Consider the following 13,323-nt stretch of genomic DNA (forward strand, 5'->3'; position numbering starts at 1 on the left):
GGTACTAACACACACATCGCACCAGTTTTAACATGACACTACCAACACCCCAGCTACCATGCCACAACTTTCCAACTGACAAGAGCATGCCAACCTCCCTGAATGACAGCTTATTTGGTCCAATCGGTGTTGCCACTGTCTGCACCGCGCCTCTTCCAGAATTGCTCCTTTGTCCTCCTCTTCTGGTTCAGCGCTCAGGGAGTGAAATATAACCCTGCCAGGTTTCCTCCGGCCATTACAGAAACATATAGACAAAGGAGAAACTCCTTGAAAGACGAGACCTCCAATCAAACTGTCACTCAAAAGAAAGCCAAGCACTGTCGCCAAAAGTAGGAAAAGTGTCACTTTGGTAACCGTTTTAGATTGAGGTGTACGTAGGTGTGTATTTGGACTCCAGCTGAATAAATGCAGCCCTGTGAGAGTGACAGAACCCCTACTGTGCCAAGTGTTGTGGCATTTGCTTGTTAAGTTGTCTGAAATGCCACAGTCTCATGTTCCATTGCAGTGCCAAGTCTTGCTGTAGCTTCGTTTAGGGTTGTGCAGACGATGGTTATTTGAGCTTCTATTTTCTGTCAGAGAATATTGCAACCTCTTTTCTGATACCAGAATAGAGATTAATGAGAAAGGTGAAAAGAGACAAGGCACGAAAGAGAAAAAAATGGTTAAATTGACAGAAAATGGCAAAGATCAGTATGTTCTCTACTTGTCTGTCATTGGAAAACAACTTCTGTTAGCCTCTCAGATTACATAGAGCAAAAACAATTATGTCTTTGGTACCTCTTTTATGGTGAAATGTCAAATGCAGCAACTGACAGATGGCTTCATTAAAGGATTTATTGCATTCTAGATGATTTTTCATACCCATTTAAGCTTCTTGTTTCAGGTATTCATATCCTCAATATCTATCCATCCATCCATTACCTGTTCACCCTTGTCCCTAGTGGGGTCGGGAGTTGCTGGTGCCTATATCCAGCTGCATTTCGGTACACCATGGACAGGTCGCAGGACAACACAGAAATGAACAGGACAAACCACCATGCACACATACTCACACCTAGGGAGAATTTGGAAAGACCAATTAACCTAACATTTATCTTTTATATAAAGAAAAGTCAAATGTTTGCTGAACAGTCTGCACGCTGATGCAGATCACATTTAACCCAAGCGTCCTTTCCTCCTTGTTATCTTCCAGCCTGTAAAATCGGTTACTACCGCGCTCTGGCCACTGATGGCTCCTGCTCCAAGTGTCCGCTACACAGTTACTCCGTGAGGGAGGGCTCCACCTCTTGTGCCTGTGACAAGGGATTCTTCCGCTCTGAAACAGACCCAGCATCAATGCCCTGCACCCGTAAGTACACCCGTATTCCATAATTTTACATTTCTTTATTACAGCTTACAACATCTTCCTTGCATGCACTGCTAAGCTGTATTATCAACCTTACCCTTTCATAGAAAAGCAGCCCGTTGCACACACACACTAATCATCCTGCACAAACATTAAACCAGCTGCTGATGGTTTAATAGGTGTCTACTGACTACAGGTGGCACATAATGATCAGTCATGGTGACATGAAGAACTAATTATGGCGTAAACCGTAACACCTCACAATAAAAGAGCAGTGGACAGTGAAAACACTGGAGGTTGAACGTTTCCAGGGGGTGGTAAAAATAAGGTTGGTGAATCAGTCAGATAGGCAGTAAATGTGCTAAAAAAATTTAATACACGAGGAAAGAAATATGCTTAGTGTGAAATTTATGGCTATGTGTTTCTCTTGGTGTTTTAAAGTTTGTAATTGTAAAACATGAAAAACAGAGAAAATTGTGAAAATCTTCATAATAAACAAGTCCCTCGTTTTTTTGGGGGGAGCAAGCTATATGCTTTTAACATCCGAGGCATTTTGTTATTTATTAGATATGAGCGAATAAAATACCACTATTTTATCATAGCCAGGGATTTACACAAAACGTGAACAATTTTATAGCGTTGCTTTTACATTTAGATTTTTATTTTGATACTTCATCAACATAATCAAAAATGCAGTTTAAACACTCTTAAGTGAGCAGTACTAACTTATCTGCTTTTGCTGTTCTTTTGTTTATTGATTTACACATTTATAACAAGACTATTAGCTCGTTAATTAGTGAGGCTATCAATTTGGAAAGAGCCTTAAAAGCAGTCTTTCCTGAATTAAACCGTACTGTGGTGTTCCTCTAATAATGTCTTTTGAAGTGAAAGTATATCTAAGCAGCAGGATTAATGTTTCTTGTAAAGTAGGGAAAAGTGCAGTAGTCATCTTTTGGCCACTTGGCTGGAAATGTGCAGCAGTAGGAGGGGGAGGGGCAGCGGTATGCCACTCTGTGTTCCCAGAAGAGAAAACCCTTTTGCACTTTTTTGGTTTCTCATTAAAAGGCCTTTCAATCACAGAAACACTATGTTGAAAAACATATTTGGACCAAAGAAGAAAAGCATAAAAAGTCTTAGGCATAGTAGAATAACACTGATGTTTGTTTTTTTATTGTTAAATCACACATATGATGAGCTGGCTACGCTAATAAACATAGGTTCTTCTCAGAATGGAATGTCTAAATAACTTCAGACTGTAATGAGAACGAAAAGTTCTACGCTGTGATTTAGGTTGGTTCTCGCCTGTTAAATAACATTGTAATTCAAGTAATATACCCAATTTGGTTAGCAGACGGGCTGTTTCTTTTACCAGACCAGTTAGAATGATTTATGGTTGGTATTTGTCTCTAAACCTATTAAAGCTGTTTCTTGTTTCCTGTTGAAAGAGGCCACTTTACAGCAGGCAATATTGTTTTCAACAGCTAAAGCTCCTTCTGGACATTCAGCTTCCTGTAATAGAAATAAGGACGTGCCATTTATAAATTCCCTGAAGAAAACCTGAATTGTTCTCATTTTAAGTATCTGTTCTGAAAATGATGTTTTTACTTACAGATGTTAACCTGAGATTCTGTTTTCTTCTTTCATGTATTCAACATAGACTATTTTATTCTCCACCCTAGTAGAGATGTGTTGTTGCAGCAGCATAATATCACACACTAAAATGTTTAGGAAAATTCTGACTTTGATTTGAGTAGATTTATTTAGTGATTACATTACATATTATGAAAAAAAATCATATTGGCATTCTTTTAAATCCCATTTTGCAACATGCTCATTAATTAGAACATAGAGTGAGATCATTTGTCTTGGTTTAACCATATGTTTTGGATATTTACCCTATGAAACATCAAACAATGGGCCACTTTTCAGAAAGCTGTTTAATATGTCCTGTTTTTTACTATTTTAAAAACTATTTTTATAAGAGCATTGTAAGAAAAAGCATCCCACAGCATCCCACACCTCCACTATACTTAGCAGTGGATTTAGGTGCTTTTTCTCACATTTATACATTCCACTTGGAGTGTTGGTTGCTTATTATTACTGTAATCTGACCAAAGTACATAGTTCCAGTTAAAGTCCTATTAGAGTTTAGGAAATGAACTTTTTTTGAAAACAAGTTGTCACGTACAGCAGATAGGGTCTGATGTTTGTTGGGTGAGTTTTTTCCTCCCTGTACTTGCCATCACCGCTTTGGGTGGTTGCAAGATAAATAAGGGTCCTCATCCAGCCGAGTGACCAGCAGCTGTGTTTTGTAATACAATAATAACACCTCAGTGTAATAGAAAATCATGCATTACTATTTTAAGTTTCCTAAAAGCTCTTATCAACCTAAAAACACTAGTTTAAACGCATTGTTAAAAGGGATTAAATGTTGAATTTCTTTATAACTCAGTTTGAGATTATTCTATCAGAAGCGTTTAATGCATTTTATATATGTTTTTTTTTTTTCTCATGGGCTGTCTGTGTGCACTCAATAATAGTGTGATATATAAATCCTACATTCTCTCATTATTTTTATTACATTACTGGCTTCGTTTAAATGGACGAGCTGGGAGGTCATCCTCATTGTCTTGTTAGTGAGGGTGCAATCTCTCGGTGACTGCTGCAAGCAACAGCTGTCGAAGCTCATTACTTGGCTGATTTCATAAGACCCAGCTTCATCACCTCTGCGACATTCCTAACTCGGTGGATAGGAACCTAACATTAGCCCGGCTCCCAGAGCGACCTTTGCCGCTCCCCGTCGGCCGGTCAACATTTGATCTCTGAACTTTCACCCTGTCTGTCGACTGCTGTTTTTTTTCTTTCCTCTGCATTTTTTTTCTCTAACTTTTAACCCATGTTGGAACTCTGTAATTACGACTGTCACTCACGCAGCATCCATCGGGATCTTGTTTTCATCCCGTTCCTTTTTCTCTCAAAATCTACTCAGAGTCACGAACAGAGCAGAAAAAAAAAAATCTATTCAAATGATCTCCCAGTTTGGTTTGCTGAAGGTCAGCCTGGAACATGAGCCAGCATCTCTGGTAAATGGGAAACACATATTTGTATGTGTGCGTGTGCATGCGTGTATGTGTGTGTGTGAGGAAGGGTTAGGGGAGCAGACTGAAAATGCTTTTCACAGGTCTTGGCTCTCAGTTTATCACTGGAAGACGACTGTTAGGGTTGGATGTCGTGTAATTCTCTTATAGTGAGATTGTTTGTGTTACCACAGCTGTACTCTAGCTGTTAACACCCGTGTTGCTCCTTTTCGTGTCGGCTGTGACTGTTCTTTTGATAGGCTGGTAATGGCCACTGTATGTGATCTCAACAATTGTCTTCCAGATCGCATATAAATCTTCCTCCAGGTTTTTACCTCCCACTCTTCAGCCTGACCTGCGAAATGGCTGGCATGATGAAAAAAATGACATGATCAAATAGAACAGTGGAGCCTTTCTTTGACAGTAACATTGACTTGCTCTGGTATTCTTGTTTTATTTTTGTTCTTTTGGTTCACCGTGATCCAGCATTTCAGACAATTGTTTTGCTTCTTGTTTTATTTTAGCTAAAACACATCAGGGTTTAAAAGAATCTAGTGAAAGTTCAATTGCTCTTTGGGCCCTTAAACCTGTCCGTATTTGTCATGTTCCAGCCACCTTCTACATATTTCATTGCTAATTTAGGTGATAGACATAAACAGGAATGCTACATGTCTGTTGTACGTTTGCATTAAGCTTTTCTGAGCCAACACTTTGTAGAGTAATCTTTTGCTGCATTCTCTGGGTGTTGGTTTATGGTTCTGTCCTCAAGCCATCATCAGCCTTTAACTGCCTTTCTTCCAGAATCAACCCATATTTAGTCCCATCTATCTTTCCATCAATATTGGACCAACATCCCTACATCATAATGCTGCCACCATCACTGTTTGCTGTTTATCACATATGACCTGTGACTCCCAAAGTGAGACCCTTGGATTTTTTTCTATGCTACTTTCACAAAAAGCCAAAGTCTGGAGTGCATGTCCAATAGTTTCTTCATTGACGAATTCTCCACAACTGAGCAAGATTGGATTGTTTTACTGATACACTTGCGCTGCCTGTTCATTTTGGTGGGTGGCATCGTTTCTCAGTGGTGAACAAATGCGAAAAAACATTTTAAATGCATGTCAGTCTATCCATTTCAAATAGCAACATAGAAGTCATTAAAGTAGTGGGGAAAATGGTCTTTCCTGGTGATTAACTGCAGCTGAGTGAGCAAACATGTGCTGCAAAATAGTAATAATGACCAGAGAAGGACGTCCCCAAGAGCTCGCTGCTCGACAGTATTCAGGTTAAATGGAGGGATTTTTTTCTCTGTTACGGGATTCTTTGAAACCCTGATGTGTTTCTCAGATTTTTCCTCAGTTTTCTTAGTCGCTGCTTTGTAGAGTAAGAGGGAGAAGTGGAGAGAGGAATGAACATAAGCTGGAAGGACTCCAGGGGGGCGGGAGGAGTGGGCGCTGAATGAACCCCAGCCGGATTGTAATAGCAGGGTCGATGCTCTGGCCAATTTAGCCGGCTCTCTAACTCAGCCCTGCTCAACACTCAACACACGCAACGCTAACAATTACTGATAAAGAGAAACAGAAAGACAGAGAGCTGCAAAAAGGTGATGCAGCTGAGAGAATAGGAGTTTGAAGAGAGGATTTTAGATTGGAAGGGCAATTGAAAAAAAACAAAAAAAACAGTGCGACAGAGAAAAATCAAACACGTTAACCGGCCCATAAACGAGAATGAAAATGCGTTTTCGGGATAAAACTTTCCGAACATTTGGAGACGCTTCGTGAAGGTTTTGGAAGCACAGTGGCTCCGTTCTCTCTCCCAGGATTAATTACCGGGTGTCAGTCACAGCCGACGGCTCTCCCACGCTCCCACTGGTGCATTCAGAGAGAGCGACAGGTACCGCCAAAGGTGCTGTGACTGTGGGCATGTGTGTGCGTGTGTATATGGTGTGTATATTTAAAAAAAAAGTTACATTCTGACATGGTGTTTAAGACTTTATAGAGAGGATTTTAGATAGAGTCACGAAAGTTACACAACAGTGTTGTCATGTTTGCCATAGCAACAAACAATCTCTGTGATATGAATAAACACATCCCTACCAGTTTACTCCCTGATTATAAGTTCCATGCTTCTTTATTGAAATGTTTTAACACATCCTTTCATTTACTCTGTCATTGACCTATTCTGCAGAGTTAGTTAAATGTTAGTTAAACACAGAGCTCTGAAAAACACACTGGTGTTTCCTTTGGAAACATCGTGTGGAAGCTTCATGTTTAACTTGTTCCCATTGTCTGAGGCGCTTATGGGGGAAATGAGGTGAAAGAGTAACAGAGGGAAGGAGAGTCAGGAGCAGCAGACAAAAAGGGGTCGCTCTGTCACAGTTTTTAATGGGAATTTATTAATAGATTTTCATTGTAGGCTGCAGTTGTGAGAGGGGAAATTGAATGTTGCTAATATTAACGGTCTACATCCTTCCATCTTACAGCTTGTGCAGCCAGACAGGCCGCTCTTCTCGGTCTATTTCCTGCTCCTCCTTGCTGTAATCCCTCCATCCATTCAGAGCTGCTCCTTTCAAGTTGTTAAGGCTCATTTCTTCTTTTTAGATGAACAGACAGTGTTTGTCTTCTCCTTGTGTGCGCTTTCATCTCAATCTTCTCAGCTTTTCGCTCCATATTGCACATTTACCAGAAACACATTCACAAAATGTTGACATGATGGACGACTAACAGCCGCACATCTAGAGAATATTCTCTAAAAGTACATTTCTCAGATCTTGTTTTATGGATGAAGGCTTTTTCCCTTCATGCAGCAAAACTTCATCATTAACATCATCAATGATTATTCTTCTTTGATCAAGTTCACTTGTTTTTCCAGTCATGCTTTTTTGAAGAGTTAGAACGTCTTTTGTAATTTTTGTAATGGTCAGTAAATTGTTAAAACATTTCCATTTCTGTTCAAATGTACAGATTGGACTTTTAGATGGTGTCTTTTTGTGCTCATCTTAACTTTGCCATTTGTTCTTTGTGAAAGTCAGATTGCCTTTACAATCTAAGGATGTAAAAACCTTTACGGGATCTGTGCACATAGGCCTACAGAGACTAGTTGAATATCTGCAACACTTAAATCAATAACTGGAGAAACCATCTAAGGGTTCTGTACTTTAAAAATAATTGAGAAATGTTATTTATTTTTGTCCAAGAAAAGATTCAACTTGAGTATCTAGTTGTGAATACAGAGTGAATACAGGAACTGAACTGTAAACCCATACCAGCTGGGGTTCCTCCTAAATTTCAGTGTTCCTCCCTGGAGTTATGGATTCAGGTAAATAGTGCCAAATTATCTCAAAAACTCCCCTCCTTTTACACTTTAACCTGCCTAATCTTTACACACTTTGCACTTTGTCTCATTTCCAGTTTTCCTTATATATAGCAGGGTTAAATAGATTTACTACTTAATCCTTATCCCAGGTTTCTACCTCTGCTGAACGAGAATGTTGTTTTTCTAAAAATAAAACAAGTCACTGTTTTCAGTGACTGAATGCGATTGTGAACTCTTCTCCTTTCAAAGGAGCTCCTCTCCCTGCACTTCCTGCCCTCTCCTCCGCTCCCGGTGTCTCTGTGAAATCACTCATCGCCGTGCCGCTCCTCCAAAAATAACACTGATAATTAATTTCCGTTGTGAAACGATTCATCAGCGAACTGACTAGCTTTCATATTTCACCCCGCATCGATCCCGAGCTCGCTCGCGTGCGCTTCATTGGTTAAAGGGAGCGCGAGTCAGCCAGAGAAGACAGAGGCAGAGGTAGATGGAGAAAGGCAGAGTTTTGTCAATTACGGCTGTTTGATAGTGCTATGGAAAAAAAAAAGAAACAAAAAACAAACACATTACTCACAACAGAGCTGACATGTAAAGTGGAAGTGATGAGCTGGAGAGTTTGCATCACTTAGAAACACTGTAGCTGTTTTTCCGAGGCATAAACAGCACATAGACTATTCATTATAGTAGCAACTTTGACTTTGTCTAAAGTCTTGGAGCAGGAGCAAAACCAAATAAATCCCAGGCACTCGCCACCTTCAGCTTTTGGATCTGAACGGGGCTCTGCTGCCCTATTGGATTTCAGTTAACATTCTAAACTAACTGAGGAGAAACTGGATCTTCTCCAGCTGTAATGGACAGGACATTAAAAGGGAATTCAAGAAGCACAAGCTCCCATTAAAGGAACAACCCTGTCAATTATGCATTTACATCTCGGCCATATGTATATGTGTGGAGAGAATTGACTGACAAACCCAGAGGGGAATGAGATCTCTGAAGTCTTTACTGAAAGATATAACTGTTTTAATCTTCTAATCTCATCCACTGTTGATTCACAAGTTATTATTCTCTCCCGCTGTTGCCAACGTGATTTCTATCCCTCCCCAGGCCCTCCGACCGCACCCCTCCACCTCATCTCAAATGTGAACGAGACCTCCGTAAACCTGGAATGGAGCCCTCCTCGGAGCTCTGGGGGCCGCCAGGACCTGACGTACAACGTTGTGTGTAAGCGCTGCGGGCCCGACGGCCGCCGCTGCCAGCCCTGCGGCAACGGCGTTCACTTCAGCCCTCAGCAGCTGAGCCTGAAGGGGACCAGGGTGTCCATCAACGAGCTGCAGGCGCACACCAACTACACCTTCGAGGTGTGGGCGGTGAACGGTGTCTCGCCCCAGAGCCCAGGGCCGGAGCAGGCAGTGTCTGTGACCGTCACCACCAACCAGGCTGGTAAGAGGAGCAGTGATTGGCTGATGGTGGGCCACACAACACATAAAGTGTGCCTGTTTCTGTTAAAGGAATTTGCAAAAAGGTGATTGCTATTGGTAGGATTTATTAAAAGGATGGTTTTCCTATGAAGAAAATGATATCTTATTTAGCAATATTACAAAAATATTTCTTTGTAAAGACAGAAATTAGTAATTAGGGATTTAATTCTTCATTCATGCATAACACCTTTCACTTTATTAGTTCCTCTGGTAAAGATGTGCAAAGCCTGCTATTAAAAACTAATATTGTTTTTATTTGAACACAAAGAGTATTTGTAATAATACATAATTCTTTATTATTTATTAATTTATAAAATACTTTTTCTTTTTACAAAGTGATCATATTCTATAAATTAAGAGTAACCAAAACATTTTTATTTTTAACTTTAAGTTGATCAGTGTTGAGGAGATTTTATTTGTAATGCAAGACTTCATGCTTCCCTGAGGAATAAATAGAATGTTATTTAGTGGGTAATGGTTCAGCTGCACTCTGCAAAATGGGAAAGACAAGAGAACATACCAATTTAAGTAAGGCAGCCGACTGTTGGTCTTCATATGCTATGGATTGACTACAAGATAATAGTGCGCCTTTCCAAAAGTATTTATGCCTCTTGATATTTATTCACATTTTGTGACGTTAAAACTGCAAACTGTACTGACATGAAGTACCTTAGGTGGAAATACAATAATTGATTTGGTTTCCATTAATTTTACAAAAAACTTAATAATGAAAGTTGGGGATACATTTGTTCTCAGCCCAACCTGAAGCATTGCTATGCAGAATCTCCTCCGACTTTTCCTGCCATCACTCAAGCAAATGTTTTGGGGTACAGTGGACCCTCGCCTGCTCATGGATTTTAGTAAGGAAGGTAGCTCCTAATAATTTGTGGGAAACCCATTTTTTGTTTGTTTGTTTTTTTATATTCACAGAAAAGTTCTGTTAATACTCAAAAGTAAAATGCAAGTTTGGGAAGCTGAAATAACAAGGCTCAATGCCGCATGGCACGCAATTGGGTGGCATTGGCAAAACAGCCGATCCAGGGCCGCCATTTATTTTTCTTGCACGCAGCCTAACTTTTGGTTGTCTGCTGAATAGAAAGGGACGGGTGATACATGGCCTTTCCTGATTATCATAAAAAAAGCATATGTTGCATATTGATGGTTCCTATATTTTAACCCTCCTGTTGTCCTCGGCTCATGTCGACCGAGGACAAGCCCTTAAAAAATATGTTTTTCAATTGCAGCTGCATACAGAAACTTTAATCTAACAGTCCTGCATCAGAACTACGGTGTGCACAACTCAGGGGGAAGTTTAGGCTCAAGCAATTCAAATGTGAACTTTGCAAAAGAAATAAAAATAAGTAAACCCAGGCCTCAGGTCAGACTGACCGGAAGACTAAGGAAATCACAGCTGGACAGGCAAACAGTATGGAATGGCATCACTGATCTCCGTAAAACTGATATCTTTTCAAATTTCCCCCCCCTCCTGTTGCCCTCGGGTTGACATGACCCGAGGACAAGCCCTTATAAAACATTTTTTAATTGCAACTGCATACAGAAACTTGAAATCTAACAGTCCTGAATCAGACCTACAGTGTTCACAACTCAGATGGAATTTTCTGCTGGAGCAATTCAAATGTGAACTTGACGAAAAAAATAAGACTAACCTCCTGTTGTCTTCGGGTCAAAATGACCCGAAGACAACAGGAGGGTTAAACAAGGCCATTAGTTCAGCTTTGTTCCTAGCAGGGATGCAGCACTGGCTCGCTCTGCAGCCATCCCTGCCAAGTCATTGGTTGTTTCCATGGGCCACCGTGGCCACCGCTGAGCGAGCAATGTTCCCTGCCTGGCCACACCTATGAAAATTTTCTGGCTTTGCCACTGGTTCCAAGGGAAAAAAAAAAAAAAAAAAGCCCAGCAGTTTTATTACCAACATGATGTTCTCTCACTTGACAACGTTTTGTAATTTATGTAGGTCTGCTTCATGCAAACCCAAAAATCCACAGAACTTTTTTTGGCTTCTCTGTGTGCGAGTGTGTTATGGAAATGAGAAGCCGTCAGAGTCTTACTTATTTTTATTTTTGCTTTCATGGTGACAATCCGCATTTGAAAATGTGTTTACTAAAGTGGTGAGTAGCTTCGGTGGCACCCGGTTGATTACTGTGGGCTGATAGACTAAGCAGTTGGAAATGATTTTCTGCAGTATTTGACTGGAGTTTTGCATAATTAGGCTTCAGACGTCTAGGCTGAAGATAGGGGCACTGGGCTACATTTAGCTGTGATACTAATGAATTAGATGACTTCTATTGATCTGTTGGATTCATTACAAATGTTTGTGTATTTGTGTAAGTGTTTCTAATTATTCCTGTAGAATAAAGCTATAAATACAGAGTTAAAGAGGAGTCCTTCAGCCTGAGGATGCATTCAGAGCCTTCTGTTGTTTTGTCATTTGGTCATTCTGTTACCTGTTGTTGTGCAAATGGATTTTTACAGCCTTTGATCTTTCCTCTTTGTCTCCGTTGCCAACCATTACCTTGGCTTGCTTTACTACTCTGCTCTTGGGTGGCAAACACAGGGCCTTTTTGTGTCTTTTTTATTTCTAATTTCCCTCCGTTGGAAAAGTGAATGCCTCCAGTAGAGCCTGGTTCAGCAATTTAAGGATACAGTGGCTTGATTTATCAGATGGGATCCAGAAGACAGCATTGAATGGATGTGCAGCTTGTGGGAAGAGCAGTGAGTCCTGCCAGACAAGCATATGTGGGAGCCGTAATGGAGCGTACCCTAGAGTCCAGGGTCAAATGCACGTACTAGCATGTCAGTTTGGTCACACAGATTCCCCGATGCGCCAAAAAAGCTCCCAACTGAGCTCTTTCAGACATGAATTCATGCAAAGACACAGCAACGCACAAAAACACACACCGAGCAGTGTCTCCCTGAGGTTGCTGGAGGCTAATCTCCTGACTCGACGCTGTAAGATATGGATGATGTTGCCTTTGGCTTCTCGCTTGTGCATATTTCACAAGAGTTTGAAGCTGCAGCTGGAAGCTCTATTTGTGTGTTTGGTGTGTATTTGTTGAAAGGTGGACATGCAACATCAAAATTTAGAGCCAACCCAAGTTACAGAAGAAACTTGCGACTGGGCCTGGGGGCCCCATAAGCTCTTAAATTTATGTCGAACAAATCTGCAAACGCAGCAGTTGTATAAAACCTTGAAGGTTGTTTAAAACAGAGGCTAAACACCTTCATAGTTGTTGATACTTGTTGCCAAAGTGAGATCTGTTTTCAAAATGCTTTTAGCATATGTGCTCCTAGGCTAACTCGCTATAGCTAAGTTTGAGACTCTTATTTTGAAGTAAAAAGAAAAGTCATTCTTGAGTTGTCCTGTGCAGCTGACAAAGTTGGCTAATAGATATATTCTCTAACAACACTGAATGATAAAAGAGTGAATGACAGAATATAAAAATCCTTTGTCAGAGGACTGTATCGCCAAAGGATCTTTTCACAGATTGAAAATATTTCATCATTTCGAGTACAAAATAGAAAAAAAAATATTTACAACACAGTTTGAGATTCAAACTCCCAATGATTGTAATGTATTGATTCTCCAGTTGTGCTTTGTTTTAATTTTCTTGTTGTTTTTTTGTTTTATTTTGTATGGTAGCTTTATGCTCATGTTCCATATTCTATGTTTGGCTGCAACAATAGCATTTTGGCCCATTTTGTGTTTCTCTGTAAATAAAAAGATTTCTGGAAATGGACCTGTTTGGAAGCAGGTAATTTTGAAACCAAAAACCCATTTTATAAAACACTTTTCTGTGTGCACAGATCCGAATTCTGATGGTATGCATGAAGTCATCCCAACAATGTTATTAATGATACTTCAGTTTATGTATTTGATTAATTGATTTATTTATTTTTATACATACTGTAACTACATGCAGATCAACAAAACAAAATATTAAACTCTGTCTGCATTCATTCCAATGGGCTTAGCTGCAAGTGTGCCCCTGAAAGAATTTCAGCCTAGGGCCTCATGGTGCCTTGGCTCAGTCATGTCTCTATTGCTAAAGATGAACAATGTCTCCATCCATGTGCATCTTGTAAT

General features: G+C 40.1%; 1 protein-coding gene across 3 annotated transcripts in view; it reads left to right on the forward strand.

Moving 5' to 3' along the window:
- Window positions 1-13,323, forward strand: part of epha4l (eph receptor A4, like) — a 65,118-nt gene that overhangs the window by 24,471 nt on the left and 27,324 nt on the right. For all 3 annotated transcript variants that reach the window (XM_055028002.1, XM_055028001.1, XM_055028003.1), the window contains exons 4-5: window positions 1,193-1,348; window positions 8,845-9,180. In XM_055028002.1, the coding sequence (XP_054883977.1) occupies window positions 1,193-1,348; window positions 8,845-9,180 (492 nt within the window). The remainder of the gene's footprint in view (window positions 1-1,192; window positions 1,349-8,844; window positions 9,181-13,323) is intronic.

The sequence above is a fragment of the Poeciliopsis prolifica genome, unplaced genomic scaffold (genome assembly GCF_027474105.1).
Source record: "Poeciliopsis prolifica strain line A6 unplaced genomic scaffold, Auburn_PproV2 SCAFFOLD004, whole genome shotgun sequence".
NCBI lineage: Eukaryota > Metazoa > Chordata > Actinopteri > Cyprinodontiformes > Poeciliidae > Poeciliopsis > Poeciliopsis prolifica.